This window comes from Aphidius gifuensis, linkage group LG6, assembly GCF_014905175.1.
Source record: "Aphidius gifuensis isolate YNYX2018 linkage group LG6, ASM1490517v1, whole genome shotgun sequence".
NCBI classification, from domain to species: Eukaryota; Metazoa; Arthropoda; class Insecta; order Hymenoptera; family Braconidae; genus Aphidius; species Aphidius gifuensis.
Window position 1 is genome coordinate 3740067 of NC_057793.1, and position 13306 is coordinate 3753372.

The 13306-nt window shown below is 24.7% G+C and overlaps 4 protein-coding genes across 4 annotated transcripts; 2 read left to right on the plus strand and 2 right to left on the minus strand.

Annotated features, from left to right (window-relative positions):
• Positions 1–338: 338 nt before the first annotated feature.
• LOC122858935 lies at positions 339–5902 on the minus strand. The gene is made up of 7 exons (XM_044162173.1): positions 5686–5902; positions 4718–4852; positions 3278–3367; positions 2636–2738; positions 2321–2504; positions 742–823; positions 339–505 (listed from the first exon to the last, which is right to left on the minus strand). The coding sequence occupies exons 1-7, from the start codon at positions 5821–5823 to the stop codon at positions 359–361; spliced, it is 879 nt and encodes a 292-aa protein (XP_044018108.1). The 5' UTR covers positions 5824–5902; the 3' UTR covers positions 339–358.
• Positions 5903–7282: 1380 nt separating this feature from the next.
• Positions 7283–8783, plus strand: LOC122858936 (thioredoxin domain-containing protein). Its single transcript, XM_044162174.1, has 6 exons — positions 7283–7545; positions 7623–7811; positions 7877–8015; positions 8092–8253; positions 8335–8460; positions 8540–8783. Exons 1-6 carry the CDS (start codon positions 7407–7409, stop codon positions 8694–8696), a joined length of 912 nt encoding a protein of 303 aa, XP_044018109.1. The 5' UTR covers positions 7283–7406; the 3' UTR covers positions 8697–8783.
• Positions 8784–9060: 277 nt separating this feature from the next.
• Positions 9061–10533, minus strand: LOC122858937 (ELMO domain-containing protein 2). The gene has a single exon (XM_044162175.1). The coding sequence runs from the start codon at positions 10051–10053 to the stop codon at positions 9115–9117; it is 939 nt and encodes a 312-aa protein (XP_044018110.1). The 5' UTR covers positions 10054–10533; the 3' UTR covers positions 9061–9114.
• Positions 10534–10824: 291 nt separating this feature from the next.
• LOC122858938 (ras-related protein Rab-27A) lies at positions 10825–13280 on the plus strand. Its single transcript, XM_044162176.1, has 5 exons — positions 10825–11380; positions 11458–11528; positions 11630–11744; positions 12017–12129; positions 12263–13280. Exons 1-5 carry the CDS (start codon positions 11237–11239, stop codon positions 12450–12452), a joined length of 633 nt encoding a protein of 210 aa, XP_044018111.1. The 5' UTR covers positions 10825–11236; the 3' UTR covers positions 12453–13280.
• The last annotated feature ends 26 nt before the right edge of the window (positions 13281–13306 follow it).

Consider the following 13306-nt stretch of genomic DNA (forward strand, 5'->3'; position numbering starts at 1 on the left):
AATTAAATTGACGGCATCTATTATATCGTTGCTTCAATCAGTATCCAACGGATCATTATGGAAATTGTCGATTGGGGCGTATGCTACAACTCTACCAACACAGGTGATCACCCAACTTGTGATCAACATTCAACTCTCTTCATTTTATCCCCTGCTCAACCAATCTAATGTCAAAAGCCGGACATTCATGAATAATTATAGTTTTCATCTGTGGATGACACAAACTCAAAAGAATTTTTTTTTTTGTTTTTTTTTTTGCTCTTTTTCTTTTTATCAATTATTTTTTTTCCTTTTGCCTGCTTTTCTGATGGCTTTAAAAGAATTTAATATTTGTTTGATTTTTTTTTTTCTTTTTTTTTTAGTAAATAATAGATCGGTAGAGTATATCATGTAAATCAGTACGAAAAAAATGATCGATTGGAGCACCATGACCGGGTCTACCCCAAAGCTTATTCCATGTATCAAAATGTCTTCGACAGCTTTCCTGCTCAACGCGTTGTTCCCTCTATAAAAAAATAAAAATAAATTATATATTTAAAAAATAAAACACACACATTGAATTTGATAAAAAAAAATGAAATATATGCTTGCAACATATCTATGAAAATAAATAAAAGTAACAATAAAAAACATGCAAGGGAATTGATATATAAAATTTGAACATAAAAAAAAGTTAATAAATAAACGATGTTGGTTTCTTTTATGTGGAACAACGAGGTTCTTATCTTGTTATTTACTCACCAGTGCACTTTCACGTTTCCGTTGAATCTGTTTGGTAAGCTCATTGATGTGTTCCCGGTTCCCAATGTTCAACGACCGCAGGCTTAAAATAAATAAAAATAATATTTAAAAAAAAAGTACATATAAAACAATTCTAAAAAAAAAATTAAATTGTATCATAATAGTTGAAAATTAAATTATTTCACTTGATTTCTTTCGATCCCATAAATATTTTTCTACGATAAAAAATAAATAAATACTAAATTTTAAAAATTTCAAAAGTTGATTTCATTTTTTTCATTTAAATTTAATTATTTTAAAAAACAAAAAATATTACTATTATATTATCATATTAAACTGTCACGTAAAATTTTTAAATTTTTTCACCAACCATAAATATTTTATCATTTTTTTTTTTTTTAAATTTTTGTAAACAGTATAACAATATGTGTACATATATGTATTGTTCATCAGGATCACACTTTACAGATGATTAATTACACTATTCTAGTGCAAGCGACGCTTCACTCGGATAGTGTCCAACCAGTATCATAAACAACAAGAGATGCCTACAGTGTGTGGATACTATATACTGTATATAAAGCTTCATAGAGTATTCCATTAAATCCAATCAAAGTGTCTCATTATACGTCAACCACGCATTCTACAATATAATGATCGCTTATGTACACAATTCTATATCAGTCTATAAACTAGAGGATTTAAAGTAACCCCCTTGTTCTCCTAAACGTAAAATTGTTCAAGTTTTTTTATTTTCTCATCAACTCATCATATTCATAACCCAAAAATAATAATAAATAATAATCATAATAAAACATACTCTAAAATTAAGATCAAATAATTATATTTAAATTTACTTGAGTATTTTTTTTTTTTAAATAATTAATATACTAATTTTTAGAGTGAATATTTATTTTTTTTTCATGTACATATATAGTTTAAAATATTCAACTGATGTGGCTATTGATCAAATTGATTCAAATAAAAATAACTTGAATTAAAATAAATAATTAATAGAATAAAAAACAAGAAATAAAATTTAAAAATTATATCATAATATTAATAATTAAATTATACATTAAATAATAATAATTGTATAAATAAGTTTAAAAAGCTAAAATGTCCCAGACGAGTTATGTCATGGTCGAATTCATTTGGATCAATGTGTTGATTAGCGGTATAATACATCTTTTCATCCCCCAGAGTCCAATATATATAGTCCGAATAATTTGTCAAACTTGGCTTATATATATGCTTGATTGCACAATCGAATATTTTAAATATATCTCTCTAATTTTTATTGTTATCATTTATCTCTTAATAAATGATAAAATATTAAAACACTTTTTTATATAAATATATTAATGTGACCTAAATTCAACAGTCACATTGTTTTCGGTCAATTAATTTTCCAACAAAATTTTCGCAAATTCATCATACAATTATTATATATTTTATGTGTTTATAATATACAAAATTTCAGGCTTTAGTTATGAAAATTGATAAGCATATAACTAACCAATCATTGATAATTCATTAATTAATAATAACTGATAATGTTAATGAATATTAAATTTACTTGTCTATCGTGTAACCAGGACGAGTTGCATCATATAAATATTTACTGTATTCTGTATTTGAATTCAATTTTTTTTTTGTTAATAATGGCACAAGTTCAATGCCTCCAGTTAATTTATAAATTTGTGATTCTTCATTTATTTTATTTTTCATTTCATCAAATTTATTATTTACTTGACTTGTAACTGAAAAAAGTAATTATATTTGTAATCAAGTATTTTTATTTCATGTTAAAAATATATTTTCTATTTTACTTTTGATGGAAAATGTGTTTTTTTTTTTTTTTTATAAATAAAGATGAAAGAGATTGACTTACTTGGTCGTGATGGTTCATTAAAAAATTCATTGGGGTCATGTAATCCAAGTTTATTGAGTTTTTGTCTTTGTAATCGAGATATTAAAGATCCAGTTGTCCAACCCTGAATAAATTTTAAATATATAAATATATTTGGAATATCATTTAAAGTTATCTTCATATAAATGTTTATATAAGTAATTGAAAATTAAATACATTCTATTGTATCAAAATTATACCAACTTGAATAAAAAATTAAAATATTTTATACTCGAGAAAATTACAATGGCTTTTCTTCCTTTATTCTAAAAACAAAAGCTCAACTTATCAAATAATCTCATTGATTGTCTTTTTTTTTTTTTTGCTTTTACAATATTATAAACACTGTATCATTTAAATATATTAACATTTTAAAAAATAATAAATTCATTTATATTTCATCTTACTCGAATTGCTATCAATAAAATCTACGTCTCAAAAAATATTTAATCACACTGTCGAAAACACACATGCCGAACAAATGCTTCCATTAAAAATTGCATTATTCATCAACAATAAATCATTCAATATTTTAAATATTTAATAATATTTTTTCGTCTTATCCACCCAAATTATTATTATCATTTGACAACACAAATAAAAAAAAAAATATTAATTTCATACCATCGATTCAAGAAAACGTACTCCAAGTAGTCGTGGATCCCTCCATGGAGCACCACCAGGACCAGGTCGACCCCACGGAGAGTACACAGCCTTTTGTGTATAATTTTTATATTCAAAAAAATAAAAAATTATTACTACGTGCTTTGTAATTATTTTACACATAATAACAACAATACTTTTTAATGAAAAAATAAAAAAAAACAAATCTAATTTACCAAAAAACAAAAAAAAAACAGTGTAAAAAAAAATCTACCAAAGCAAATTACAAAATAAATTTAATGAATAAATAAAATAAAAAAAGCATATAATAAAATGTCATGATTTGTATTTTCTTGTACAGCTGGTGAATTGTGTATAAATGAGAAAATAAAATTATATATATATACAGTGACCACAAAATCTCGCGTCAAGTTGTCTCTGACTTTGTCATAATATTTGAATAAACCGGAATATCATATAGTTACAGGATGGCTTATTACAGTCACGAAATATACGAAGAGTCTGCTTGTTAAATTCACTGTAATTTTACATGCATATACACACTGTTGTCTTATACCTATATAAAATTAAAACAAAAGCAATGTCTACTTGTACAATAAATAAAAGAAAGATATACATGTTATACATGAAAAAAAAATTAATAATCATCATCATGATAATGTTGATAAAAACAAGAAAATTATTATGATTATAAAATTATGTAATAAGATAGAATCATGACTTGTTATATTTATGATATGTGTGTTTGACTTTATCGAGTACTTCCTTTAGAAAAATAATGTTGCCAATATGTATTCAAAGAACAGGAAGGATCTTCAACATTATGAATTTTGCATGATATTACAAATCATCAAACAGTATATATATATATGTATATCATGTTATTATTGTATTTTTTATTTATTTATTTATTATTATTATTATGTCCTCGATCATGTAGACTCCAAGCAATCGAATAAATAAATTCAACTTGTATAATATAGAATTTATAAAATCAATAATTTACAATACAAATATTTATATACATAAAAGGGTAGGAGAATTATTCAAGTCAAGTGTATGTACATCATGAGATTTGTATAAGAATATTTTGGTGACTGTTGGTGTGTGTGTCTATGTATAGTACTTGGGAGAGACATGTAATCATGCATAATATCAAATAAATTATATCTCATCCTTCTCAAAATTCAACCAAAATACAACATACATCAAAATCATATCTTAAAATACATTGTGTGCATCAAATATCATACAAAGGTGTGTGTCAAAGTTTGCATGTGACCTTCGAATTGATCGTCATGTATACATACAAGGCCAATTCAAATTAGGATCATGTTAAGATCCATAAAATTTGATAAGACAAATTTATACATGATTAATTTAGGTCATTATATATGTATATTTTTTTCTATCAAAATATAATTTATATGAATATTTTACCTGTGTTGTACAATGTGATGTTTTTGGTATTGTCAATGGCTCAAGATGTACATTTTTTTTTCTCAATGAACCTTCATATTTAGCACCACCACCTGGTTTACCCCATGGCGAATAAGCAACTTGCATTTGTCGTAACTATATATAAACATATATAAATTAATACATAATCGATATGGTAATAAACATTATCATGGATTAACAATGGATATTATAATTTATATATACGATATATATTCTAATACTGTCGTATGACCGAAATGGCTTAGGGTAAAAGTTCTTGATAGAGGCAAAGAGAAAAGGAGAGAAGGAGAGAAGTATAAAGATAAATTTTAAATGAAAATGATTGGATATTTTCTTAAAATTTCAAGTACAAAGATTATGTAAATTTTCTCGCTTGTGTAATGTGGACATCGTGCAAAAAGGGAGAGAGAGAAAGTGAGGTCAAACTACCCTCAGGTATTATTTGCACTTGCGCACTCATATAAAATGACCTCGTCCATTTTATAATACGATTCATTATATATATACATTTATTGCATGCATTATATTATATATAGATATATTGAGAATCGAGTTAGGAAAACCTTCCAACAATTTAACCTCGTCTATAACACACAAAGTGTACAAAATAATTGCAGTAATTTTATACACTTGTTAGCATTGTTTTTAAATATTAAAATATATATCTATATGAAAATAATAAATTATGTTTTTATATTAAAAAAGAAATAGTGATTGGAAAAAATATAAAAAGTAGTTGCCCAGAGGTACTTGGGAAATACTCATGGGAAAAGTAAGTGTTACTATGTGGTGAAAAATGTAACTTTTTAAAATGACTCTAGCCCTGAGGATAAAAACGTATATATTACAAATAAAGAGGGTCAAAATAGCCAATTCCAATACTAAAAATTGGTAGTTTTTATTATTATTATTATTTTTATATTTTTTTTAATTTTCAACAAACATACTTCATGCTGTTCACGATGTTTTTGACGCTTCAACTCCTCCTTTCGTCTTTTCCACATTACAGTACCCTCATGAACAATACGACGTTCTTCCTCCTTTCTTGTACACTCTTCTACTTCTGGATTATATGTTGTTTCCATACTTGAAACAATATCATTTCTTATCTTTATATTTATATTTTTTTTTTTTTTTTTTTATTCGAGTGACAAAATTACTCCACTATAAAGATAAGAACAAAGAAAATTTTTATTTATTTTTGCAACATATAAAAATGAACAAAAACAAGAAAAAAAAAATATATTTATGATTCATTTCAAGTGATATGTAAGTATGTTGAAAGACATAAAAAGTAGTAGTTACCTTCTTTTGTTATTTTCACACCAGAGACAATTTTTTTTTATATTTTTTTATTTGATTGTCAATATAGTTTCCTTGAAGTAAAAACTTGCTTTTTTTTTTTCTTTTAAATATATTTTATTTGTTTGAATAGAACGATAAAGACCAAGTGAATGTGTTGAATATAACCACAAGTTAACAATGTAAAGAAAATATAATATATAAGATGAGTTGAAAAAAATAAAAAAAAAAAAATCAAAGATGAAATTGAAAAAGTTTTGTGAAGCGATGAAAGTACATTTCTATGGTTGAATTCTCTTGAATAGGTTGCTCACCTGAGGATGAGAACACGCGACTGCCAATTCCCTCGTGGATATAATGCTCTTCAACTTACCCAAGTCGACCATAGTCTATAGACAATCATGTATGTACATACATTTTTTTTTTTTTTTTTTTACATGTATACATTGACTTATTGAGCTTTTAGTGGGGGAGGGTTTTGATCTTGGTAGTCATTCGCGACATCGCGTTGATATTTTTTAGACATCAAAAATATAATAAAATAAGTTGTAAAGTCACATTACCATTCGAAAGATAACTATGTCTATTGTCTATTATGACCTTGACATTTTTATTTATTTTTTTTTTTTTCATTTATTACGTAAAGCTTTATAATCAATTTATTTTACTCCAATCAATATGAAAATTAAATTTTTTTAATAATAAAATATTTTTAAATAGAATATTATGTTGAAAGGTCAATCAAAGTTTGGAAATAAATATCGAATTAGCAGATTGCTGCTCAACTTTTTCCAAATTGTCATGACGTCGTGAAATTTTATTTTCATCAACATGTAGAAGACTAAAAATACTTTTGAAAATCCTCATTTCCAAAGTCCTATATTTGCAGTCTTCTTGAAATATATCTGATGTTTTAGTCTTCCATCAGCCTACATGTTAAAATAAATAAAAAAATTTTTCAGCCTTTTTATTCAACAAAAAAAAACAAAAATAAAGTAAAGAAAATTCAAAGAACCATTTCCATCAAAGACATCAGCTGATTTCATTTTGAAAAATAGCACTTTATGTTGTGTAATATTTCGATTGGATATTTATAAATGTCAACAAAAAAAAAAAGCACATTGATGGCACGGGTTAGGCTGGGTTAAATGTCAGACATGTTGGTTCTCTCACTGGACTTTAAATGTTTGTATGTGTGTATAAACAATATCATTGCGCATGATTATTAAAATTGACTACAGTTTGTTATTTAAAAAACACAGTCATAACCATATTTGATGTTGTCCTAAATGACGTGTACATGTTGACATATTAACCGGTGAATAAAAGATCCAAAAAAAACAAAATTAATTATTATTATTTAAAAATGTTGTACTCATCAATTTTTATAATTATTGGCTTGACATTTATTAATTGTGCATCGTCTTTAGAATCGTTGGAGATTGTTAGTGATGATACTCTTTTGAAGGACCTCAAAACAGAACAATATGTGGTTGTTTTATTCAGTAAGTTAATTAACTTTTCGTTCTATTATAATTACTGTGTTTAAATATTATTTACATAATTGTAATTATTTTTTTAGCAACTACTAAAGATTGTCCAGAATGTGAAAGCTATGAAAATGAAATATTAAAAATACGTGATGATCTTGTTGATATATTATCAGCCTGGGTATTGAAATCAGTTGACAGTCCATTTAAAAAACTGTACAATCCAAGTAAAGGACCAACATTGGTTTTCTTTAGAAATGGCATTCCCCTATTATACGATGGTACGTTATAAATTTATTAAAAATAAAAAAAAAAATTAATTGTTTAAATGAAAATAATCTTACAGGTCCATTGAATGATGAGGAAATACTTCAGTATATTTTAGACAATAAAGAACCAATTGTTAAAGAGCTAACTGATGATACTTTTGAACATTTAACACAAGCCAGTACTGGTGCAACAACTGGTGACTGGTTTGTCATGTTGTAAGTTTCGAAAAAATGTTATTTTTCTTCTGATATTTTGTTCAAATGAATATTATATTTATTATTATTTCAACAGCTATACCAATGATTGTGTTGAATGTCAACGATTAGGAGCAAGATGGGAAGCAGTTGGTGCTAAATTAAAACAACGACTAAATGTTGCTCGTGTTAATAAATACACAACTGGTGCAGCAACTGCAAGAAGATTTAATGTCTATGATGTACCAGAATTTATACTGTAATATTTACATAATTTAATTATATATATTTTAATCATTTGTCATGTCAAGTTAATAATTATAATTTTTTTTAAATTCAGGTTTCGACAGGGTAAAATGTACAGATATCAAATTAAAAAACATGATGTTAATGCATTTGTATTATTTGCAAAAGAATGGTACAGAAATGTCAATGGTGAAAAAGTTCAAGTACCACCAAGTCCATTGTAAGTTATCAGCTCAATGTCATCTAGACTTGTGTGTGAAAAAAATTAAATTAATCCTTTGTTTTGTTTTTTTTTTTAGTGATGATTTGACACTGATGATTGCAAACTTTTTACGAGAAAATCCATGGGTCTTCAAACTTGGCAGCATTGTTTTGGCTGTGATAATAATAATTACAGTTATATCAAAACTTAGAAAGAAACCAGATACAACTGAAAAAAAAGACAAAGCCAAATAAATAAAATTGTCTTATAATTTTGTACATATATACAAAGTTTAATCTCGTTAAAACAATAATAATGAAGTGAAAAAAAAAGAAAAGATAAATAATTATATTAATCATATTATGAATTTTGATACTACAACTTTTTGTTTTTTTAGATTTATTAGTATTGATAATTTTTTTTATGTTAATAAAATAAATCTTGCCTTGAAAAAAATTGTTAAAGTACTTTATTTTATTTTTTTTAAATCACACAATTTTATTGATAAATAAAAACAGACTGGAATGTGTTAACTGTTTTATAAATATTGATAATACATTGTTGATAAAAATTACAATTAAAAAATTAAAAAGAAAATATTTAAATTATTGATTGTGCAGTTTAAATTATTGCTGATATTTTTTTACTATTTGTTAATTTTTTAAATTGAAATTAAATATTATCAACTGATAAATTAATTCGAAAAACTGTTGTTGGATCAGCCAATGCAATTCTAATGGTTGATTCAAATTTTTCTTGAATTGATGAAAATTCCATCATGTTATTTGGCTTTGATTCAATCCAAAATTCATCAAATTCATAAAATAAATAACTATAAAATTGATGAAAGGCACGTATTGTTGGTAATGTTTTAGATGTATTAAATATATGTGTTTTAGCTGTACCATCACGTAATAATCTAAGTGCCATACTTGTTATATTAATACCAACAATAGCATATGCATAACCATATTTTGGATGTACTGAATGTAACAATGCATGTGATGCTGCTGTTGGATATTCTTCAGCAAAGAAAACTAAATTTTCAAGTCCCAATAATCCCATACCACGAAAATCAGTTTTTGGATCATCACCTTGAAATCCAATATCTTGCCATTGTTTTGTAACACGTGATTCTAAAGGTTCATTTGGTTTTAATAAATTCCACAACTTTAATAATAACAATTCATGACCTGAATTATCTGAATCATAATATATTTTTCTTCGCTCTTCACATTCAGCAACAAGCTGATGATAGCCCCATATTAATTCAACACATTTACCAAATGATTTTGCAAAATCAGGATGTGCTAATGGATTAATTTTTTTACATAATAATACAGTATGTATTGCTTCTTCTAATATACCACGTTCTGTTTTAATTGTTATAATACGTTGACGTGATAAATTATCAAGATTATTAACAAGTTGTTTTATATTATTATTACGTGATTGTCGTAATGAACGTTCAACACCAAGTGCTCTTGGTGCACCAGATGGTTCACCATAACATATCCTTTGTAATTCACACATTTGTGTTGTTTGATGTAAAAACCATTTTATCAAAGGTCTAAAGTACCATGATATTATTGACCACACATTACCAATCATTTTATTATTATTGATTTTTTATTTTTATTAATCAATTCAATCAACATGTCCAATAAACTTTATAATTATTTATTTTAATGAGCTATATTTTTTATTATTTACAGCTCAATTTATTATTTATTTATTTTGTATATTTTATTATTTTTCTTGCTGGTTACCTTGGTTGCTGCTGTCACTTTAATATTCATCAATAAAATAAAACAAACAATTGCACTTTATGATATTACTTTTCTTTTGTTTTTTTATTTTAATTTATAGGCACACTGAAAAGTACCATTATGCAGTGTTAAACACCTGGTGAATTATTGATATATTGATTATTTAATTTTTTTTATTTTAATTATTTCCAAGTGTTTCGTTGACCGGCAACGAACAACAACACTGCGCAAACGATTTTGATTTTTGCAAAATTGCAACACGCGTGGCTGTCAAAATTAAAATCAATATATAAATTTATAAAAATTATTACAATCAATTGAATTTGTTTATTAAAAATTTAACAATAAATATATAAACATCATTATGAATTATTTATAAAATTTTTTTTTCTCTATGAATAAAAATAAATACCAATTGTTGGTAAGTTAGAAATTTTTAATAAATGATACTTTGCCCGCGGACAAAATATAATTTTTAAAAATGTTCGTTCGTTTATTGTTACATAATAATTTATCGGCAACTTGTTGATGTTTTATATTTTATTTCTTGATACATTGATTAATTATGAATAAAATTCAAGGTGTACGCATGTCAGGTAAATGAAAAGAAATAAAAAAAAAAACACTTCGCCATGTTGCAATTGAACATTGAAACTGCCAGCTGCTCGTCCACTATAAATCTCATCTAGAAATATACATTAAATAATAAATATAGTGTATTTAATAAAATATATTTAACAAGTGTTATTATTAAATATTTCAAATAAATACATTATAAAATGTGATTTTATTAATTTAAATTTAAATTATTACTAACAATCTACTTTACCATTTTTACAATAAAACTTGATATTATTTTTATGACTATTTTGTAAAAGTATAAATTTTTTCTACCCGCGTTTCATAGACACCACCATTTGAAACCAGTGAAATACGTTAGGCAACAGGTGTTTAAACAACTAAATTTACAATAATTAAAAAAGCTAAAAAATTTATTTAGACTATAAACAATTACTTTTTAAAAAATGGATTACGATTATCTTATTAAATTTTTGGCAATCGGTGATTCTGGTACTGGCAAAACAAGTTTTCTTTATCAATATACAGATGGTTTATTCAATTCACGTTTTATATCAACAGTGGGAATTGATTTTCGTGAAAAACGTGTGGTAAAAAATTATAGATTAATTATAATTATCTCTGTATTAAAAAATAATGTTAATAAAAATTTTATATTGGAAATTAGATATACCAAACAATTAATGGGAGGAGCCAGAGAATAAATCTACAGCTGTGGGATACTGCTGGACAGGAAAGGTGATTATATTTATTTATTATTATTATTTTTATCCAATATCAATACGTCAACAACAAGTATATGAAAATAAAAAATAATAATAGCAAAATTATTTTTATAGATTTCGTAGTTTGACGACAGCATTTTATCGTGACTCGATGGGTTTTTTGTTATTATTTGATCTTACAAATGAACAATCATTTATTGAAATTAGAAATTGGCTGGAACAATTAAAGGTTGATAATAATATTTAATTAATTTACAATATGATGTTGTTGTTAAATAATACTAATGATATATTGCAAATACATATTTGTTAATGTCAATTCCCCAGCATGTGGTACAAAAAACATTTGTTCATTATCCTAGTGACCTCATTCGCTTATCACATATTCCGGTTGCCCACATGACATTAAACAATACAATCAAATGCAAATGTATGTAATATATTGTTTTTTTTCTTCTTCTTTTTATGTATATATATTTTTTTATTTTCATTTTAAAATAGACTCATGCATATTGTGAGGATCCAGACATCATTCTTTGTGGTAATAAATGTGATCTTGAGGATCGTCGTGTTATTAGTGAACAAAAAGCTCGAGAATTAGCTGAAAGATACAAGTAGGAATATTGTCTTGATTATTTATTATTATATAAATAAATATTTGTTTGGCTTATTATATTTTTATTTTTATTTTCAAGCGTAATTTATTAGATTATTGTTTGTTGATTATTTGTTTTTGTTTTTTTTTAGCATGGTTTATTTGGAAACTAGTGCAGCAACTGGACAAAATATTGCACGTGCAGTAGATATACTACTTGATAGAGTTATGCGTAGAATGGAAGCAACAGTTGATTCATCATTATTACCACATCAACGTGCATTACGTTGTCATGATCGTGATACACCATCACCAAAAGCATCATCATCTTGTTATTGCTGACAGTGTCAATATGCGTAGAGTTTTAAATTTTCTTGTTTGAAATAATTATACTCTGACGCATTTAATTAATTTTTAATTTTGTTAAGCATGATAAGTCGTTTAAAATTATTTTAAAATGTATGGAATCAGTATAAAAGATTGTTTTCATTTTATTTTTTTTTTTGCATTATTTTAGAATATGTATTTAAATAATGATCCGTTGGTTTTACAAATTATTCATGTGATTATACACTTATTAATTAATATACAACTTCATAATATATTATAGAACCAAATTAAGATTAAAAAACAAAAAAATATATATCACTGTTGAAGTCAATTTTAAATCGATATTTTAACTATACAAATATTCAAGTGTCTTAACATATATATTTTTTTTTTTTAATTAATATTTATTGATTCATTTTTAAATAAATTATAACACTTGTTAAATAAATATAAAAATATTTTCTCGATTCAAAAAATGATTGTTTTTTTTTTCTTTGAATATTTAAAAAAAAATAAAGATAACAAAAAATAATAAAAATGAATATTATTATATATAAATGTTGATTATAAATAAATACATTTATTGAAATTTAAATTTTACAATGTGATGATGTTTACAATATTAAAATCAGAAATAAAATATTATAAATTAAAGTTAATGTTATTAATATACAAAATTATTAATTATACATAAATAATATTTATCCCAATTTTTTTTTTGTCTACTTTAATTATTTAATTAACATAATTGTCAATAAAAAAATTTAAAACTGTTAATAAAATTTTCTTCAATAAAAAAAAATAAAAACTACGATATTTAAAAAAATTAATATCCAACAATTCCAAATGGCTTTAGATTATTGTTG

Coding starts and splice junctions, on each gene's coding strand:
- LOC122858935 (XM_044162173.1), bottom strand. CDS start 5,823: ATGGAAACAACATATAATCCAGAAGTAGAAGAGTGTACAAGAAAGGAG. Junction 3,368..4,717: donor CATCACATTGTACAACACAG/GTAAAATATTCA, acceptor TATACACAAAAG/GCTGTGTACTCTCCGTGGGG. Junction 2,505..2,635: donor TAATGAACCATCACGACCAA/GTAAGTCAATCT, acceptor TACTTTTTTCAG/TTACAAGTCAAGTAAATAAT.
- LOC122858936 (XM_044162174.1), top strand. CDS start 7,407: ATGTTGTACTCATCAATTTTTATAATTATTGGCTTGACATTTATTAAT. Junction 7,812..7,876: donor CATTCCCCTATTATACGATG/GTACGTTATAAA, acceptor ATAATCTTACAG/GTCCATTGAATGATGAGGAA. Junction 8,254..8,334: donor GATGTACCAGAATTTATACT/GTAATATTTACA, acceptor TTTTAAATTCAG/GTTTCGACAGGGTAAAATGT.
- LOC122858937 (XM_044162175.1), bottom strand. CDS start 10,053: ATGATTGGTAATGTGTGGTCAATAATATCATGGTACTTTAGACCTTTG.
- LOC122858938 (XM_044162176.1), top strand. CDS start 11,237: ATGGATTACGATTATCTTATTAAATTTTTGGCAATCGGTGATTCTGGT. Junction 11,381..11,457: donor ATTTTCGTGAAAAACGTGTG/GTAAAAAATTAT, acceptor ATTGGAAATTAG/ATATACCAAACAATTAATGG. Junction 11,745..12,016: donor ATTGGCTGGAACAATTAAAG/GTTGATAATAAT, acceptor ATTTTAAAATAG/ACTCATGCATATTGTGAGGA.